General features: G+C 49.1%; 1 protein-coding gene across 1 annotated transcript in view; it reads left to right on the top strand.

Annotated features, from left to right (window-relative positions):
* Positions 1-13,652, top strand: part of CORO2A (coronin 2A) — a 57,225-nt gene that overhangs the window by 19,062 nt on the left and 24,511 nt on the right. The window contains exon 2 of the mRNA XM_059926507.1: positions 10,912-11,112. Within this exon, the coding sequence (XP_059782490.1) occupies positions 10,912-11,112 (201 nt within the window). The remainder of the gene's footprint in view (positions 1-10,911; positions 11,113-13,652) is intronic.

Here is a 13,652-nt window from a genome sequence, read left to right as displayed (position 1 = left end):
CTGCTATGGAAGAGACAGGCCCAGTCCCTGGCTCCTAGTACCCAGAAGGGGTGTTCAGGAAAGGCCGGTGGAGTGAGTGAAAGCTCAATCCAGGAGCCAAGTCAGTTTCCCCCTGGGTGCCTGCCTGTGTGGTTTGGCCTGTGGGTGGGCAAAGCTGAAGGGAGAGGACTGGCGTTGACAGTCCAATGGATGGATGGATGGATAGATAGATGGAGGAAAGATGGGAGAAACACAGGGAGCAGGACAGGAGGAAAGGAAGGGAGCATCCATCAGCTGACCTTCTACTTAGTACTGAAACCGAGCGGGACCCTGTGGGGCTCCTGGGCACAAAAGCCTTTCCGGGTCCCCCGTTTCTTACTTGCAGGGTAAAGGCTTCAGCCTCCTAGACCTTCCCAGAGTTCCAAAGGGCAGATTCAAAAAGCCATTAACCAGGGAAATAGGGAATGCTGAAACAAAGGGGGAACAGTCAAGAAACTATACTGCAGTGATTAAAGCAGGATCCTGGTTCCTCCTCAAGGGATATACCTAACAATATCTTTGGGCTCTTCTGCAGGAACTAAGAGCTCCACCCAGGTGGAGGGTGGCAACTTCTGGCTGAGCACAAGATTTCAGGAACACCGCTCTGTTACCTCACCACCAGCCAATCAGAAGAAAGTCACACACCCTGCAGCCCTCGCCCCAAATTTGGCCTATAAAAACTTCTGCCCCAAAACCATCGGGGAGTTTGGGGTTTTTGAGCACAAGCCACCCTGCTTGGCCCTGCAATAAACCTTTCTCTGCTCCAAACTCTGACGTTTTGGTTGCTTTGGCCTCGCTGTGTGTCAGGCACATGAACTTGTGTTCAGTAACAGTACCAGACACGTGCAAGGCATTTTACATCTGTTACCTCATTTAATCTTGGACAAGGCTCCATGAGGTAGATCCGAGGGTACTCTTTTACAGATGAGGATGCTGGGGCCCAGAGACAAATGAGGGTCCGGGATTTGAACCAGTTGCCTCCTCTTTCCCCTCCCTGTGTATCAGGATGGGGGACCTCATAGGCTAGAGAGATGGCTCAGGCCTTGGAACTTGGGAAGCCCCCTGGAGGCGGTTCTATTTGAGCCGGGCCCAGGAAGGTGGAGTGAGAGGAGGGGGCATCCTAGGAACCCAGCTAAGTGCCAACCTTCGACTTACCTGGGCTGACTTACCAGCTCAGACTGGTCTGGGCTGACTTGGCTCTAGGCAGAGAGAAGGGGTGTGAGCAAAGAAGGGGTGTCTGGGAAAGCCAACGCTTTGTGTGGAGAGCAGATAAGCCAGTGTGGCTCAAAGGGCAGGTGTGTGGAGATGAGGGGAAGGCCGTCAGGGAATGTGCAAGGACCTCAAAACCCAAGTCCAGCTGAAGGCTTTATCCTGAGGACAGAGGGGACCTGGGGCTGGGGGAGTCTTAAGGGAAATGACAGAGTCAGGGTGGGGGCAGGGTAGGAGGCCTGGGCTGGGGTGGAGGAGGAACGGAGTCACAGAGAGAAGAGGCTGGCCGGGCCTCACACAGCCTGAGGAAAGGGTCAAGAGCAAGGGCACGGGGGTGGCAGGGGAGGCCAGGTCATCTCAGGAGATGCCCTGCTCCTCCTCCGGGCCCAGGCACCTGGCTCTGGGCAGTGTCAGATGTCAGGAGGGGAGGTGCTCCCTCAGGCCTAATCTCATCAGGAGGAAAGAGGCATTTTCTTGGCTCTCTCTCTGACTCAGCCTGTATTTCCTGTGGGCCTGCAGGGAGGCATCTGTGCTGGACCAGAAGGACCGCAGAGCTGGAGGTGGGGTGATAAAGGCAGAGGTGGGAGGGTGCTCGAGGCAGAGAGAACCTGGAAAGAGGACTGTTATTCCATGCTGGCTGCAGGGTGCCTCAGCCTCCACTGCTGATGGGCCCCGGGCGGTTGAGGCCTGGCGGGGGTGGTGGGGTCCCCAAGGCAGCATGGTTCTGCTTTCCTGCCTGGGAAAGCCGTGCCCGTGGAGAGAACCAAAGGGCTTCCTCTGCCCTTCCGCCCTTCGCCCCCCACTCCCACCAAGACCCTCAGGCCCCACAGCACAGGGCTGAGCGAGGCTGCTGGCCTCTGCTGCCAAACCCAAGTCTGTGTGCCCCGTGCACAGTGAGGCCAAACAAACCGAAATGTCGGAGTTTGGAGCAGAGGAAGGTTCACTGCGGGGCTGAGCAAGGAGAATGGGAGGCTCGCACTCAAAAGACACAAACTCCCCCGTGGTGTTCAGGGAAGAGTTTTTATAGGCAAAATCCAGGGTGAGGGCTTCAGGGTGTGTGACTTTCCTCTGCTTGGTTGGTGGTGAGGTAACAGGGTGGTGTTCCAGGAATCTCCTGCTCAACCTGAAGTTACCATCCTTCATTGAGGTGAGGGCCTTAGTTCCCTTAGAAGAACTCAAAGATATATTGTTATGTATATCCCGTATATCCCTTGAGGACGAAGCAGAACTCTGCTTTATCGCTGCACTTTTGTTTGACTGCTTTTCCTTTGTTTCTGCATTCCCTCATCTCCCTGGTTAGTAACTGTTTGAATCTGCCCTTTGGAACTAAGGGAAGGAAGGTCTAGGAGGCTGCGGGCTTTTGTACCCTGGAGAGCCCTGCCAGAGACATGCACAAATAAATGCCTTTCCTCTCCGGGTTCTTCTGAATCCACAGGGATTGTTAGTTAGCTTCTCACGTGCCTCATCAATGTGGTGAGCACCGAGGGTCGGAATTCTGCACCTAGTGGGCTGCTTTGCACTTTCTGGTTTGGGATTTTTACTCAGATCCCCAAAATGTTGGGCTCTCAGCACGTACCTGTCATGTACTAAATCAAATCTTAATGTCCTGTAAACATTGGGACCATAGCGGTCTTCACAGCAAACATCTGTTGAGGACTAAGTATGCACCGGCATTGCTCCATGTACTGGGCGGATTATCTCATCGAATTTTCAGGGCAGCCCTGTGGGAGAGTGTGGACCCAGGACTAAACAGCTCGGTTCTGGATTCCAGCTCAGCCGCCTACTTGCTGTGTGATTTTGGGCACGTTACTTAACCTATCTGTGCCCCAGTTTTCACATTTGTAAAAATGGGGTGATAATAATGTTGCAGGAAGAGGGGGACCCCTTCCAGGGCCCAAGAGTGGGCTCTTGTCTAACACTCAGAAATGAATTGTCCGAGAAGATACATGGGCTGACAAACCAAAAGACCTTATTGAAAAGAGGCGCCCGGGTGGAGAGCAGTGGGGTAAGGGAACCCAGGAGAATTGCTCTGCCACGTGGATCGCAGTCTCAGGTTTTATGATAATGAGGTTAGTTTCCAGGTTGTCTCTGGCCAGTCATCTTGCTTGTGTCCGCATTTGGTCTGACTCAGGGTCCTTCCTGGGGGCGCGCATCTCTCAGCCAAGATTGATTCCAGCGCGAAAGTTTCTGGGAGGTTGGTAGGATATATTATAGGCTGGCATCTGCTCCCTCCTTTTGGCCCCTCCTGAATTCTTCTGTCTGGCAGTAGCTTGTTAGTTCCATGTTCCTTATTGGGACCTCCTGTTGTGAGATAACTCTTGCAAGCGGTCATTATCGTGCCTGGCCAGGGCGGGCAGTTTCAGTCAATGGTTCTCTAACACCTGTACTTAACCAGATTGCTGTCAGGGTCCAGTTAGTACCTGGAACATACTTCACATATAGTAAGCAATGTGTTAGCTATTATTTGTTATTATGCCTGATTTTACTGGTGAGGAAATAGACACATTAAGTAACTGGCCCAAGGTCACATGGGCACAGTGGACATGTCCTATAATTACACTGTTTAGTTGGGTACCCGGTAGCCACGTGTGGCTCTTGAACACATGAAATGGTAGTGCAACTGAGGAGCCAAATTTTACATTTCAATTCATTTTAATTGATTTTAACTTTAATTTAGAAGCCATGTGTGACTAGAGACTCCCGTGTTGGACAGAGCTGCTGCCTGGGTCCCATACCCAGTGACGTGATTCAAGTGATTCTAATGTGCATTCAAAGTTACAAACCACTGCCCTGTGCTTTAGCAACCAGTTAAGATCGTGTCATCTCATCCTTTCCCGCTCTCAGCCATTTCCCTGAGAAGTGTACACATGCGGAGAACAGTGACTGAATTGCCCCTTTACCCTGCACAGAATAAGCACTTTACAGACCTTGGATTTTTCTGCTTTGAGGTATTCTGTTCTTTGGTTCAGGATGTTGGGCTCTTTAAGAAGTTCATTCTAGAGCCTTCAGTCTCACAGGCAAGTTGTCAGAGTCAAGGCTACTAGTGACTTACTGTAGAATCGTTGCATATAAATAGGGTGAAAGTTTTCTGGAGGCCTCTATGATAGGTGGCAGTGAAGCAGGAGGGAAGGGGACAGGGCACAACCTTTAAAAGAATGGCATAGCCATAGAACATGACAAAAACTGGTTAGAACCAACTAGGTCCAAGATGGCAGAATATTCAACTTCCCATAGACCTTGAGCCTCATATGCTCATTGTAATTCATTAGCTAAGTGACACACCCACCAACGCCATGACAGTTCTGAGGCCAACCATCAAAGTTCAAAAAGTAACCATCAAAGTTCAAAAAGCAGATGGTGGCCCAATTCCTGGAAATCTCCACCCCTTCCCCAAAATAGTTGGAATAATCCTCCTGCTCATTAGTCTATGAAATTACCCAGCCCATAAAAACGAACCACCCCATATTTCAGGGCCTCTCACCTTCTGAGATGGCCCACATTCCGTCTGTGGAATGTGTTTCTCTCTAAATAAACCTACTTCTTACCTGTCACTTTGCCTCTCACTGAATTCTTTCTGTGACGAGACATCAGGAACCTGAGCTTCATTAAGTCCTGAGACCAGGTGTGTGATCTCAATTAAAAGACCATGGGTTCAAGGACTTCCTTGGTGGCACAGTGGTTAAGAATCTGCCTGCTAATGCAGGGGAACACGGGTTCCAGCCCTGGTCCAGGAAGATCCCACATGCCGCAGAGCTACTATAAGCTCGTGCACCACAACTACTGAGCCTGTGCTCTAGAGCCCACGAGCCACAACTACTGAAGCCCACACACCTAGATCCCATGCTCTGCAACAAGAGAAGCCACCGCAGTGACAAGCCCGCTCACCGCAACGAAGAGTAGCCCCGGCTCGCCGCAACTAGAGAAAGCCTGTGCGCAGCAACGAAGACCCAACACAGCCATAAATTAATTAATTAATTAATTAATTAATTAAAAAAAAAGTCCATGGGTTCAAGTCACAATCTGGGTTTGTCCGGGTTCAAGTCCCAATTTGACCAACTTTCCCCTTTTTGCTTGAGACTTTCCTGATTTTAGCACCGAAAGTCCTGCATCCCAGGAATACCCACCCCACACGCATCCTGGACAAACCAGAACAGTTGGTCACCCTCCTTCTGTGGAGAGCGACAAGGTCTCTTCTTGCTTCCATGGTTAGGCAGAGACCTGCATTGACAGCAGGGGGACCTTGACCTCAACTGGGCCTTGGCATCCTGAGCCAGATATCTCACCCCCTCCTGTGGGTGGATCAGAGGCCCTGGTAAGGACTTAGGGTGAATTAAAAAGGTGCTTTCCTGTCAAGTTTGGGGTCAAGGCCAGGATCTAGATAAACTCTATGATGGGTAATTGTCAACCCAGGATTAGAGTCAAGACGTGGGACCCACCCATAATTAGGCATGTATCGTGTTAATTCTTGCTTTGTAGATCACCTTCAAATACAGAGTCCTTTACCCTTATGGTAATCTTTTTTCAGTTTGTAAAGCTAGGAAACTTGTGATTGTAATCTCCCTCTTTTAACTGCGGCTGAGGTAAGTGTGGTGGTTCAGACCCTCCCAGGAGGCGTGTTTGGGGGCAGCTCGATGACCACAAGGTCAGGTTTTAAGGGAAAAAATAAAATACAATTCCAAATATTAAATGTGGAAACAGAAACTTACTAAGGGGACAATGGTAGCCAGGAATGCCAGACTCCTCCCCACCTCTGACGTTCAAAGACCAAATCAGGTAATTTCATTCTCCCTGAGGCCAGGAACAGCTCAATTAATGAATAATCTATTATGCTGCTTTGTACCACACCCAGTTTGGGTTCAGTTTCAGCCACCCTGCAGCTAACCCTTGTCCTGCAATGATTCAGGGCTGGGCTGGGAAGATAGGCTTCTGGGGCCAGGCAGGAAAATCTCTGTGTCTCTGTCTCCATCTCTCTCACACACATCAGAGAGGAGCACGAGGTGGGAAGAGGGGCATCTGGACCACGTCTCGGCTTCTGCTTGCCATCTCCACTCCTCCTACTAATTTGATCTTGGTCAAGTCACTTCCTCTGCACCAAATGGGGACAACAGGCCTCAGGAGAGTTGTAAGGGATAGGACAGGCAGCAAGCCATTCCACTGTCAGGCACTGAGAAATAAACTCAGTGGGGACTTCCCTGGTGGTCCAGTGGTTAAAACTCCTCGCTTCCACAGAAGGGGGCATGGGTCCAATCCCTAGTCTGGAACTAAGATTCCCCATATGCTGCATGGCACGGCCAAAAAATAAAAATAAATAGATAAAAAATAAACTCAGTGGGGTGTTAAACCCAGCGATGACTAAATCTTTTTGCAGGGCAGGGAATTCACAGCACAAAGAGCCTAATCCCATGGCATCAGGCCAGCTAAGCACCTTTGGGATAGCAGCAGCCAGAATGGGTGCCACCCCTTGCTTTGTGCCCTAGTGGGCTGGCCCGCTACGCCTAAGAAGACCTGCTGTGGCTTTGACGTGGGCCCAGCTGGATGGGACCGGGCAGGATAGGACAAGTGGCGTGGGGTAAACCTGGCCCGGATCGGTGTTCTGGCCCAGCCCATGGACGAGGGCCTCACGGTGCTAAAGACCCGCTATGGTCCTCATTTTCAGGCAAGTGCCTGCTTGTGGGGAAAGTAAAACTCCTGCTCTCTGAATTGCTGAGTCCTTAAACTCATTCATGCACTGATAAACACAGGCACGCATGTGCAGTACATGCACAGACACAAACACCCAAACAGATGCACAGGTACACACCCACCCACAGGGGTACACGAGCACGTAGGAACACCCTGATCAGTGCAGTGTTCACACACAGACTTACACACACAGTGCACACACATTCGCACAAACTTCGCCCACATATATGCATGCACAGTCCTATACCTGGGGCAAAGGGAGAGACGGCCCACCTGGCTTGGTGCCACCCACCCACTTCTGTAAGTTTCCCTCATGGCTACAAGTCTGGAAGAACCTTGGCAGTGGAGGTAAGGTGTTGGAGCCAGGTGGGGTGGGATGGGGGAGAGGAGTTCGGCACAGGGGTCGAACGCTGCTCGGAGGCTGGCCGGCCTCATCAGTGGAGGCCAATAGCCCCTTTGCCAGAGGACGTCCACTTGGTTTACTGAGCCTCATTTTCCGTTTCTGTGAAGTAGGGGCAATAATGGTCATGACACTTCCCCTTGGGGGCTGAGGTAGGATCCAGGGTGTAATGAGTGTGAAAGAGCTTTCGTCATCATTATCTGGAGCTGAGGGCTCCAGAGACAGAGCTGCACCACCTCTTAGCTGTGTGACGTCAGGAAGGTTGCTTCACTTTTCTGCCTCAACCCCTGCATCTGTAACAGGGAGCAAGGTAGCACCTAAGTTCATACAGGGGAAGCACTTGGAACGGAGCCTGGCACATAGCAAGCACCCAAGACTAAGAGTTGTTATTGCCATGGAGGTGACTGTGAGCTCCAGGAGAGCATTGCCCAGGCCTCTTATGGCCCCTGACCCTGAATCTGGAACCAGAGCCGTCCCCCAGGTGTGAAGGGAGAGCACTGGGAGTGGCCAGAGGAGCCAGGACTGTTGATGCTGGCCAGGTCATGTTGATTTCAGCAGCCATGACTGGCCCCCTCACCCCACAGCCCACCATGGGCACAGCACCAAGGCTGCTTTATCCCCCTCCCATGTTTTTCACTAACACATCCCATCCTCTCCATCCCCTCTGCCCTGCTTCAGCCCAGGCGACTTTCATGATTACCTCAGCAATCAGAGGAATCCACCTAAAAGCGAAAACTGGTCCTCCCCCTCCCCTGCTGTAACCCCTGCAGCAGCTCCCATTGCCCTCAGAGTCCAAGTCCTTTCACACGGCTCCTGAGGGGATCTGGGTCCTGCCTGCTTGCCCACCTCTTCGCTGCAGGCTCCTGTGCCCTGGCCACACGAAGCACAGGCAGCCATTGCCTGTCTACCATTGGTTGGGCCTGCCTGGGGCAATGTGTTAGTCAGGACAGGTAGGCTTATGCTCTGTGACAAGTATCCCCACTATTTCTCTGTGGTTCACTCTACAAGTTTAATTCTCTGTCATGCTATATGAGTCAATTTGGGGCAAGGTGCCCTATTCACACAGTCCCTTGGGGACCCAGGAGGATGGAAGCGGCACCATCTGGAACATGTGGCCTCCTCATCCCTCCAGCCAAGGACGAGAGTTCTGGAGGGTCACCGGCAGGTCTTACATGCTTCAGCCTGGAAGTGGCACACATCACTTCCACCCACGATCCACTAGCTAGGACTAATAGTGGCTGCCTAACTGCAAGGAGGCTGGGATGTGAGGGGAGCAATGGAGTGTCTGGTGAGCATCACCGTGGGCCACAGACAGACGCCCCCCACCCCCACCCCCAACTGCTGCTCAAGGCGAGGCAGGGGTGGGGGCCCAGGAGCTGAGCCTGCTGACTTGCCCCCTACTTTCCCACCCGCAGCTCAGGCCCCAGGCAACTCCTCAGCTGCCACTAATTGCCAAGACCCCAGGGAGATCATAATCCTTGCTCTTCTTTCCTTAGATGATCCTTAGGACCTGTTTCTCTCAGGGCTCAGTGCAGAGAAAAGCTGTGCTGCTCCTTAGCAAGTGGAGGCATTTATCTTACAGACACTGAGTAAATCCCTTTCTGATTCTGTTTCCCTTGTCGAATTGACCACTAGGAAGATCCGACGCAAAACCTCCCCTGTGTGCTGGTCCTGGCAGCACACAATCATAGCTTGACTCCCCCTACATTTCAGGTGATCTCTTTTTGTTCCTGCATTTTCTTTCTGTCCCCATTTCCTCACCACGGCTTTTTTTATTTCCTTCTATCTGTGTTTTCTCTATTTCTGTAAGGCTTCTTACATCCTTTCTGGGATTGGATGGGCATTGTTAGGCAGTCCCTGCGTTCTGTGCTACTTCCTGTAGCTCTGGCAAATGCAGCCAGGGTTTTGGGCAAAGCTCCCTAAAGGTAGGTTGAAATGTCTGAGCTTCACAGGACAGACCTGCCGCCACGAGGCTGATGGGTACCTGGTGCTGTGTAAAGGGAGGGCACCTGGGAGCTGGGGGAAGGAAGGGTTTGGACTCATAGTGATGGGTACAGACAACAGTGGGCTGGGAAGAGCAAGCCAAGCAGAGGGAAAGGCAAGGGTGAAGGCCCAGAGGACTGGAAATGCAGGAGCAGGTACCAGGGAAGCTGTGTGGTGTTCTTTGTCTGGAAGGAGTCGTTTAGAAGATGAGCAAGAAAAAGCGAAATCTTGGGATATGGGGTGGGACCCAAGCTGAGTTTGGCCTTGATCCTGTAGGGCAGCAGTGAATGGGGAGCATTGAAGGGTGATCTAAGGTGGGGGCCAGGGAGGGAGGAATACAGCCAGGTTTGGTGTCCAGAACAATCCCTCTGGCTGCATGGGGAGCGTAGATGGGAGGGCCCAGTGGGTCAGCGAGACTGAGGGGAGGGGGTTTGAACTGATCAGCAGCAGGGCCAAGAGGAGGCCACATGATATCATATATTTGGCCACTAATGAGCCCTAGACCCTCTTACAAGCCATTCATGATCTAGCCCTGCTCACCCCTCCAGCTCGTGTTCTCCTCATTCACATCTTCCAGTTTACATGTATATGTGTGTGTGTGTGAATATATATATATATTTTTTAGCATCTCCTTACTAATCTTACCAAACCACATGTAGTTTCCCAAACATTCCACGTTCGCTTCTGTCTCAGGGCCCTTGCTCAGGCTGTTCCATCTGCCTGAGACACCTTCTCCCCCAGCTCACCCTTGTCCAGCCTACATGGCCAGCTCCTTCTCATCCTTCAAATCACAGTTCACGTGTCACTTCCTCTGGGAAGCCCTCCCTGACTGCCATGTACAAACGTCCATTATTGCCTATAGCACACTGGGTCCCAGTGGCCCAGACTCCGCTTATGTCCTCACTCATAGGACTCTTCACTCCTGTAAGGCTGGGCTCAGGCTTGCTCTCTCCAGACCCCCAGTGCCTGGCACAGGTGGTACTCAGTAAATATTGAGTGAACAAATACAAGGCCGGATGAGGAATGAGGGAGGGTCAAGATGCCTGGATGATAATAGTGGTAGTAATGATTACTGTTGAGCAAAGGATCTTAGTGTATCATCTCATTTCATCCTCATGACAAGTCTATGAGACAGATACTTTCTTTATCCTCATTTTACAGATGAGGAAACTGAGACTTCAGAAGTTAAGTCATTTGCCCACCCAGCTGGCAAGCACAGAGCTGGAATTGGAGCCTGGGCAGGCTGGCTTCAGAGGACACAATATTTCCCACTTAGCTGGGCTGAGCTGGGTGGGGAGGCTGGTCTGTCTGGTGAGGTGCTGGATAGGGGAGGGAACGGGATGAGTTCTCTCTACGGTTTTTCTACCTGTTTGTTTTTGCACACAAAGGGATGAAAAGCAAACAGGTCAGCAGTAGTTATATGCCATCTCACCAGGTCCCTGGAAGTAGCCACAATTATAGCCTGTTCACCTGGGTGCCCTTCATAGCACGTCACTGTCCTCATAGAACTGACCACTGTCCTGGTCCTGCCCTCTTATGTCCTCTCCAGGTGGGACTCCGTGTGTCCTGCTGTCAGGTTGCGAGCCTCACAGCCCTTCTGTCCCATTTGTCTCCTGCAGATGTCATGGCACCCCCAGTACCGGAGCTCCAAGTTCCGCCATGTCTTTGGCAAACCAGCCAGCAAGGAGAACTGCTACGACTCCGTGCCCATCACCCGCAGCGTCCACGACAATCATTTCTGTGCTGTGAACCCCCACTTCATTGCAGTCGTGACTGAGTGTGCTGGTGGGGGGGCCTTCCTCGTCATCCCCTTGCACCAGGTAAGGATGCCTGCTAAGCTCAGGCCCGAATAGCTCTCTGGAGGCAGCGCAGGACAGAGGGAGAGTAGAAAGAGCCTCAGTTTTGGTTCCATATGTGGGTTCAAGTCCTAGCCCTGCCTGTTACCAGCCATGTGACCATGAATAAGTCATTTCACCCCTTTGAGTCTTGGTTTTCTCATTGAAAAAGTATACCTCTCCTGGGATTTCAGCTTCTAGCAGTTGTTTAGGACTCGTAGGACCTCCCCTCCACCCCACTGCAAAGTAATTCATTCATGAATAACATTTAATTCTTAATGCATTGCCAGGGAAATCTCCAAAGCCTCCTCCTCTCTCCAAGAAAGGAAAAAAACCTTGAGCCGAAATTTAAGTAGGAGAGGTAAGCAGCAAGTGAACAGGAAGAACAGGCTTGTCCTGCGGCAAAGGTTGACGGTGTAAGTTGGGCCATATGCAATTGCTGATATTTAACAGTTTTTGACCCCCAAAATGGTGGTTTCATATAGACTAACTTAATAGCAGATCTTTTCAGAATCCTGAGTTTCTGCCTTGAGGTAGAATCTCTGAAGGGGCTAGAGGGATCCGGGCTTGGTAGTGCCTCTGGTTTGCAGCAGAAGCAGGTAGAAGGTTTCTCCAGAGGAAAGCATTTCCAATGTGAACAGGATTCCCACAGATTAAGATCAGGGAAATTCATCAACTGAGAACACCAAGCATGTAAGCCCCCATGAGTAAGCATCCGCTGAAAAAACAAACAACAGGCTTAGAACCCCTTTTAGAAGTTAAAATCACAAATATAAATTGGAATCTCATAGATCAGGTTTTCTGATCCCAATGCAATTGAGTTAGAAGTCAATAACAAAAGATAAATTTTAAATGCCTATTCATTTAGAAATTTAAAAATACTTGGAAATGAATGAGAATGAAATACATCACAAAACTTATGGGATGCAGGGAAAGTGGTGCTTCAAGGGAAATTTATAGCACTAATGCTTATATTAGGCATAAAATTAACAACTAAATATTCAACCTAAGAAGTTAGAGAAAGAACAACAGAGTAAACCCAAAGAAAGTTTGAGGAAGGGGGTAATAAAGATCAGAAATCAGTGAAAGAGAATCAAAGATCAATTAAAGATGATCAAAAGAGCCAAAAGTTGGTTCCTAGAAAAGACTGATAGACAAACCTCTGGAGAGATGGTCAAGAATAAAAGAGGGAAGGTGCAAATAACACCAAGAACAAACAAACAAACAAAATGCAATATCAGTAGAGCTTCAAAATATAAGACACTAATCTGAGCAGTTTTATGACAATATATTTAAAAACGTTGGCAATATGGACAAATTCCTACAAAAAAATATAACTTGTCAGGACTGATTCAAGTAGAAATAGAAAGCCTGAATGGTCCTTTAACTATTTTAAAAATTGCATAATAAAAATCTCTCTTAAAGAAAACAGAAGAAGGAAAAGGCAGCCATAGAGTGAGAAAGGATATTTGCACAGTAATCATGACAAAGAGCTCATTTCCTGAATGTATAAAATGGACTAGGGGAAAAAAAAATGAACAGGTATCTCATAGCAGAGAAAATCCAAACGGTTACTAAACATTTGAAAAAGTGCTCAACCTCGTTAATAAACCACAATGAGATACCACTGCAACCCACCAGATTGGCAAAAATATAAAATCTAATAATAGTGAGTGATGATGAGGACACGGAGCCCTCTGAACTCTCAGGCACTTCTGGTGGCAGGGTAAACTGGCACACGTGTGTTGGAACAAAGTGTGACAGTTTCTATTAAAGAGGAAAATGCACAGACTTGGAGATTCCACTCCTAGGTATTTACCATGCAGAACTGTGTGTTTATGTCACCAGAACACAAACACAAGAATATGCATGGGAGCATTGTTCATGTTATCAAAAAAACTGCAAAAACCCAAATGTCCAAGAACTGAATAAATAAATTACGGTATATCCATAGTGTGGAATATACACAATTATGAAAAGGATCAAAATATAAACACATACCACCACACGGATGAATCGTAAAGACAGTGTCAAGGGAAGAAACCAAATAAATTACAATGTCATTACCTAAAGTTAAAAACAGACTAAATTAAACTATACTTTAAGGGATGCATAAGTAGGTACAAAAATCTTAAAGAAAAGCAAGCAAGGGAGGATAGCCAGGATAATAGTTACCCCCTGGGGGAGGGAGGGAGTTATGATTGGAAAGTATTTCATAGCAGGGAGTCTCCTTTGTGCTAGTAATAGTTCATGGCAGTAATATGTTTAAATTTATTTTCCAACAATTCATTAAGCTGAACATTTACATTTTATGCACTTTTTTTATATTATATTTTACACAAACACACACGTAAGGGTGACACTAGGTCCATGTGGTTTTACAGACAATTTGTATGTAACTTTCAAGGAACTGATTATTCCAATCTTTTACAAACATTTCCAGAGAATAGGAAAAGAGGGACTGCTCCCCTTTTGTTCTGAGGCCAGTGTAACCTTGATTCCAAGACCAGACAGGAACAGATCAA

This window comes from Balaenoptera ricei, chromosome 6 (assembly GCF_028023285.1).
Source record: "Balaenoptera ricei isolate mBalRic1 chromosome 6, mBalRic1.hap2, whole genome shotgun sequence".
Classification (NCBI taxonomy): domain Eukaryota; kingdom Metazoa; phylum Chordata; class Mammalia; order Artiodactyla; family Balaenopteridae; genus Balaenoptera; species Balaenoptera ricei.
Note: the sequence above shows the minus strand (reverse complement) of the source record. Positions and strands in the feature narration are given on the sequence as shown.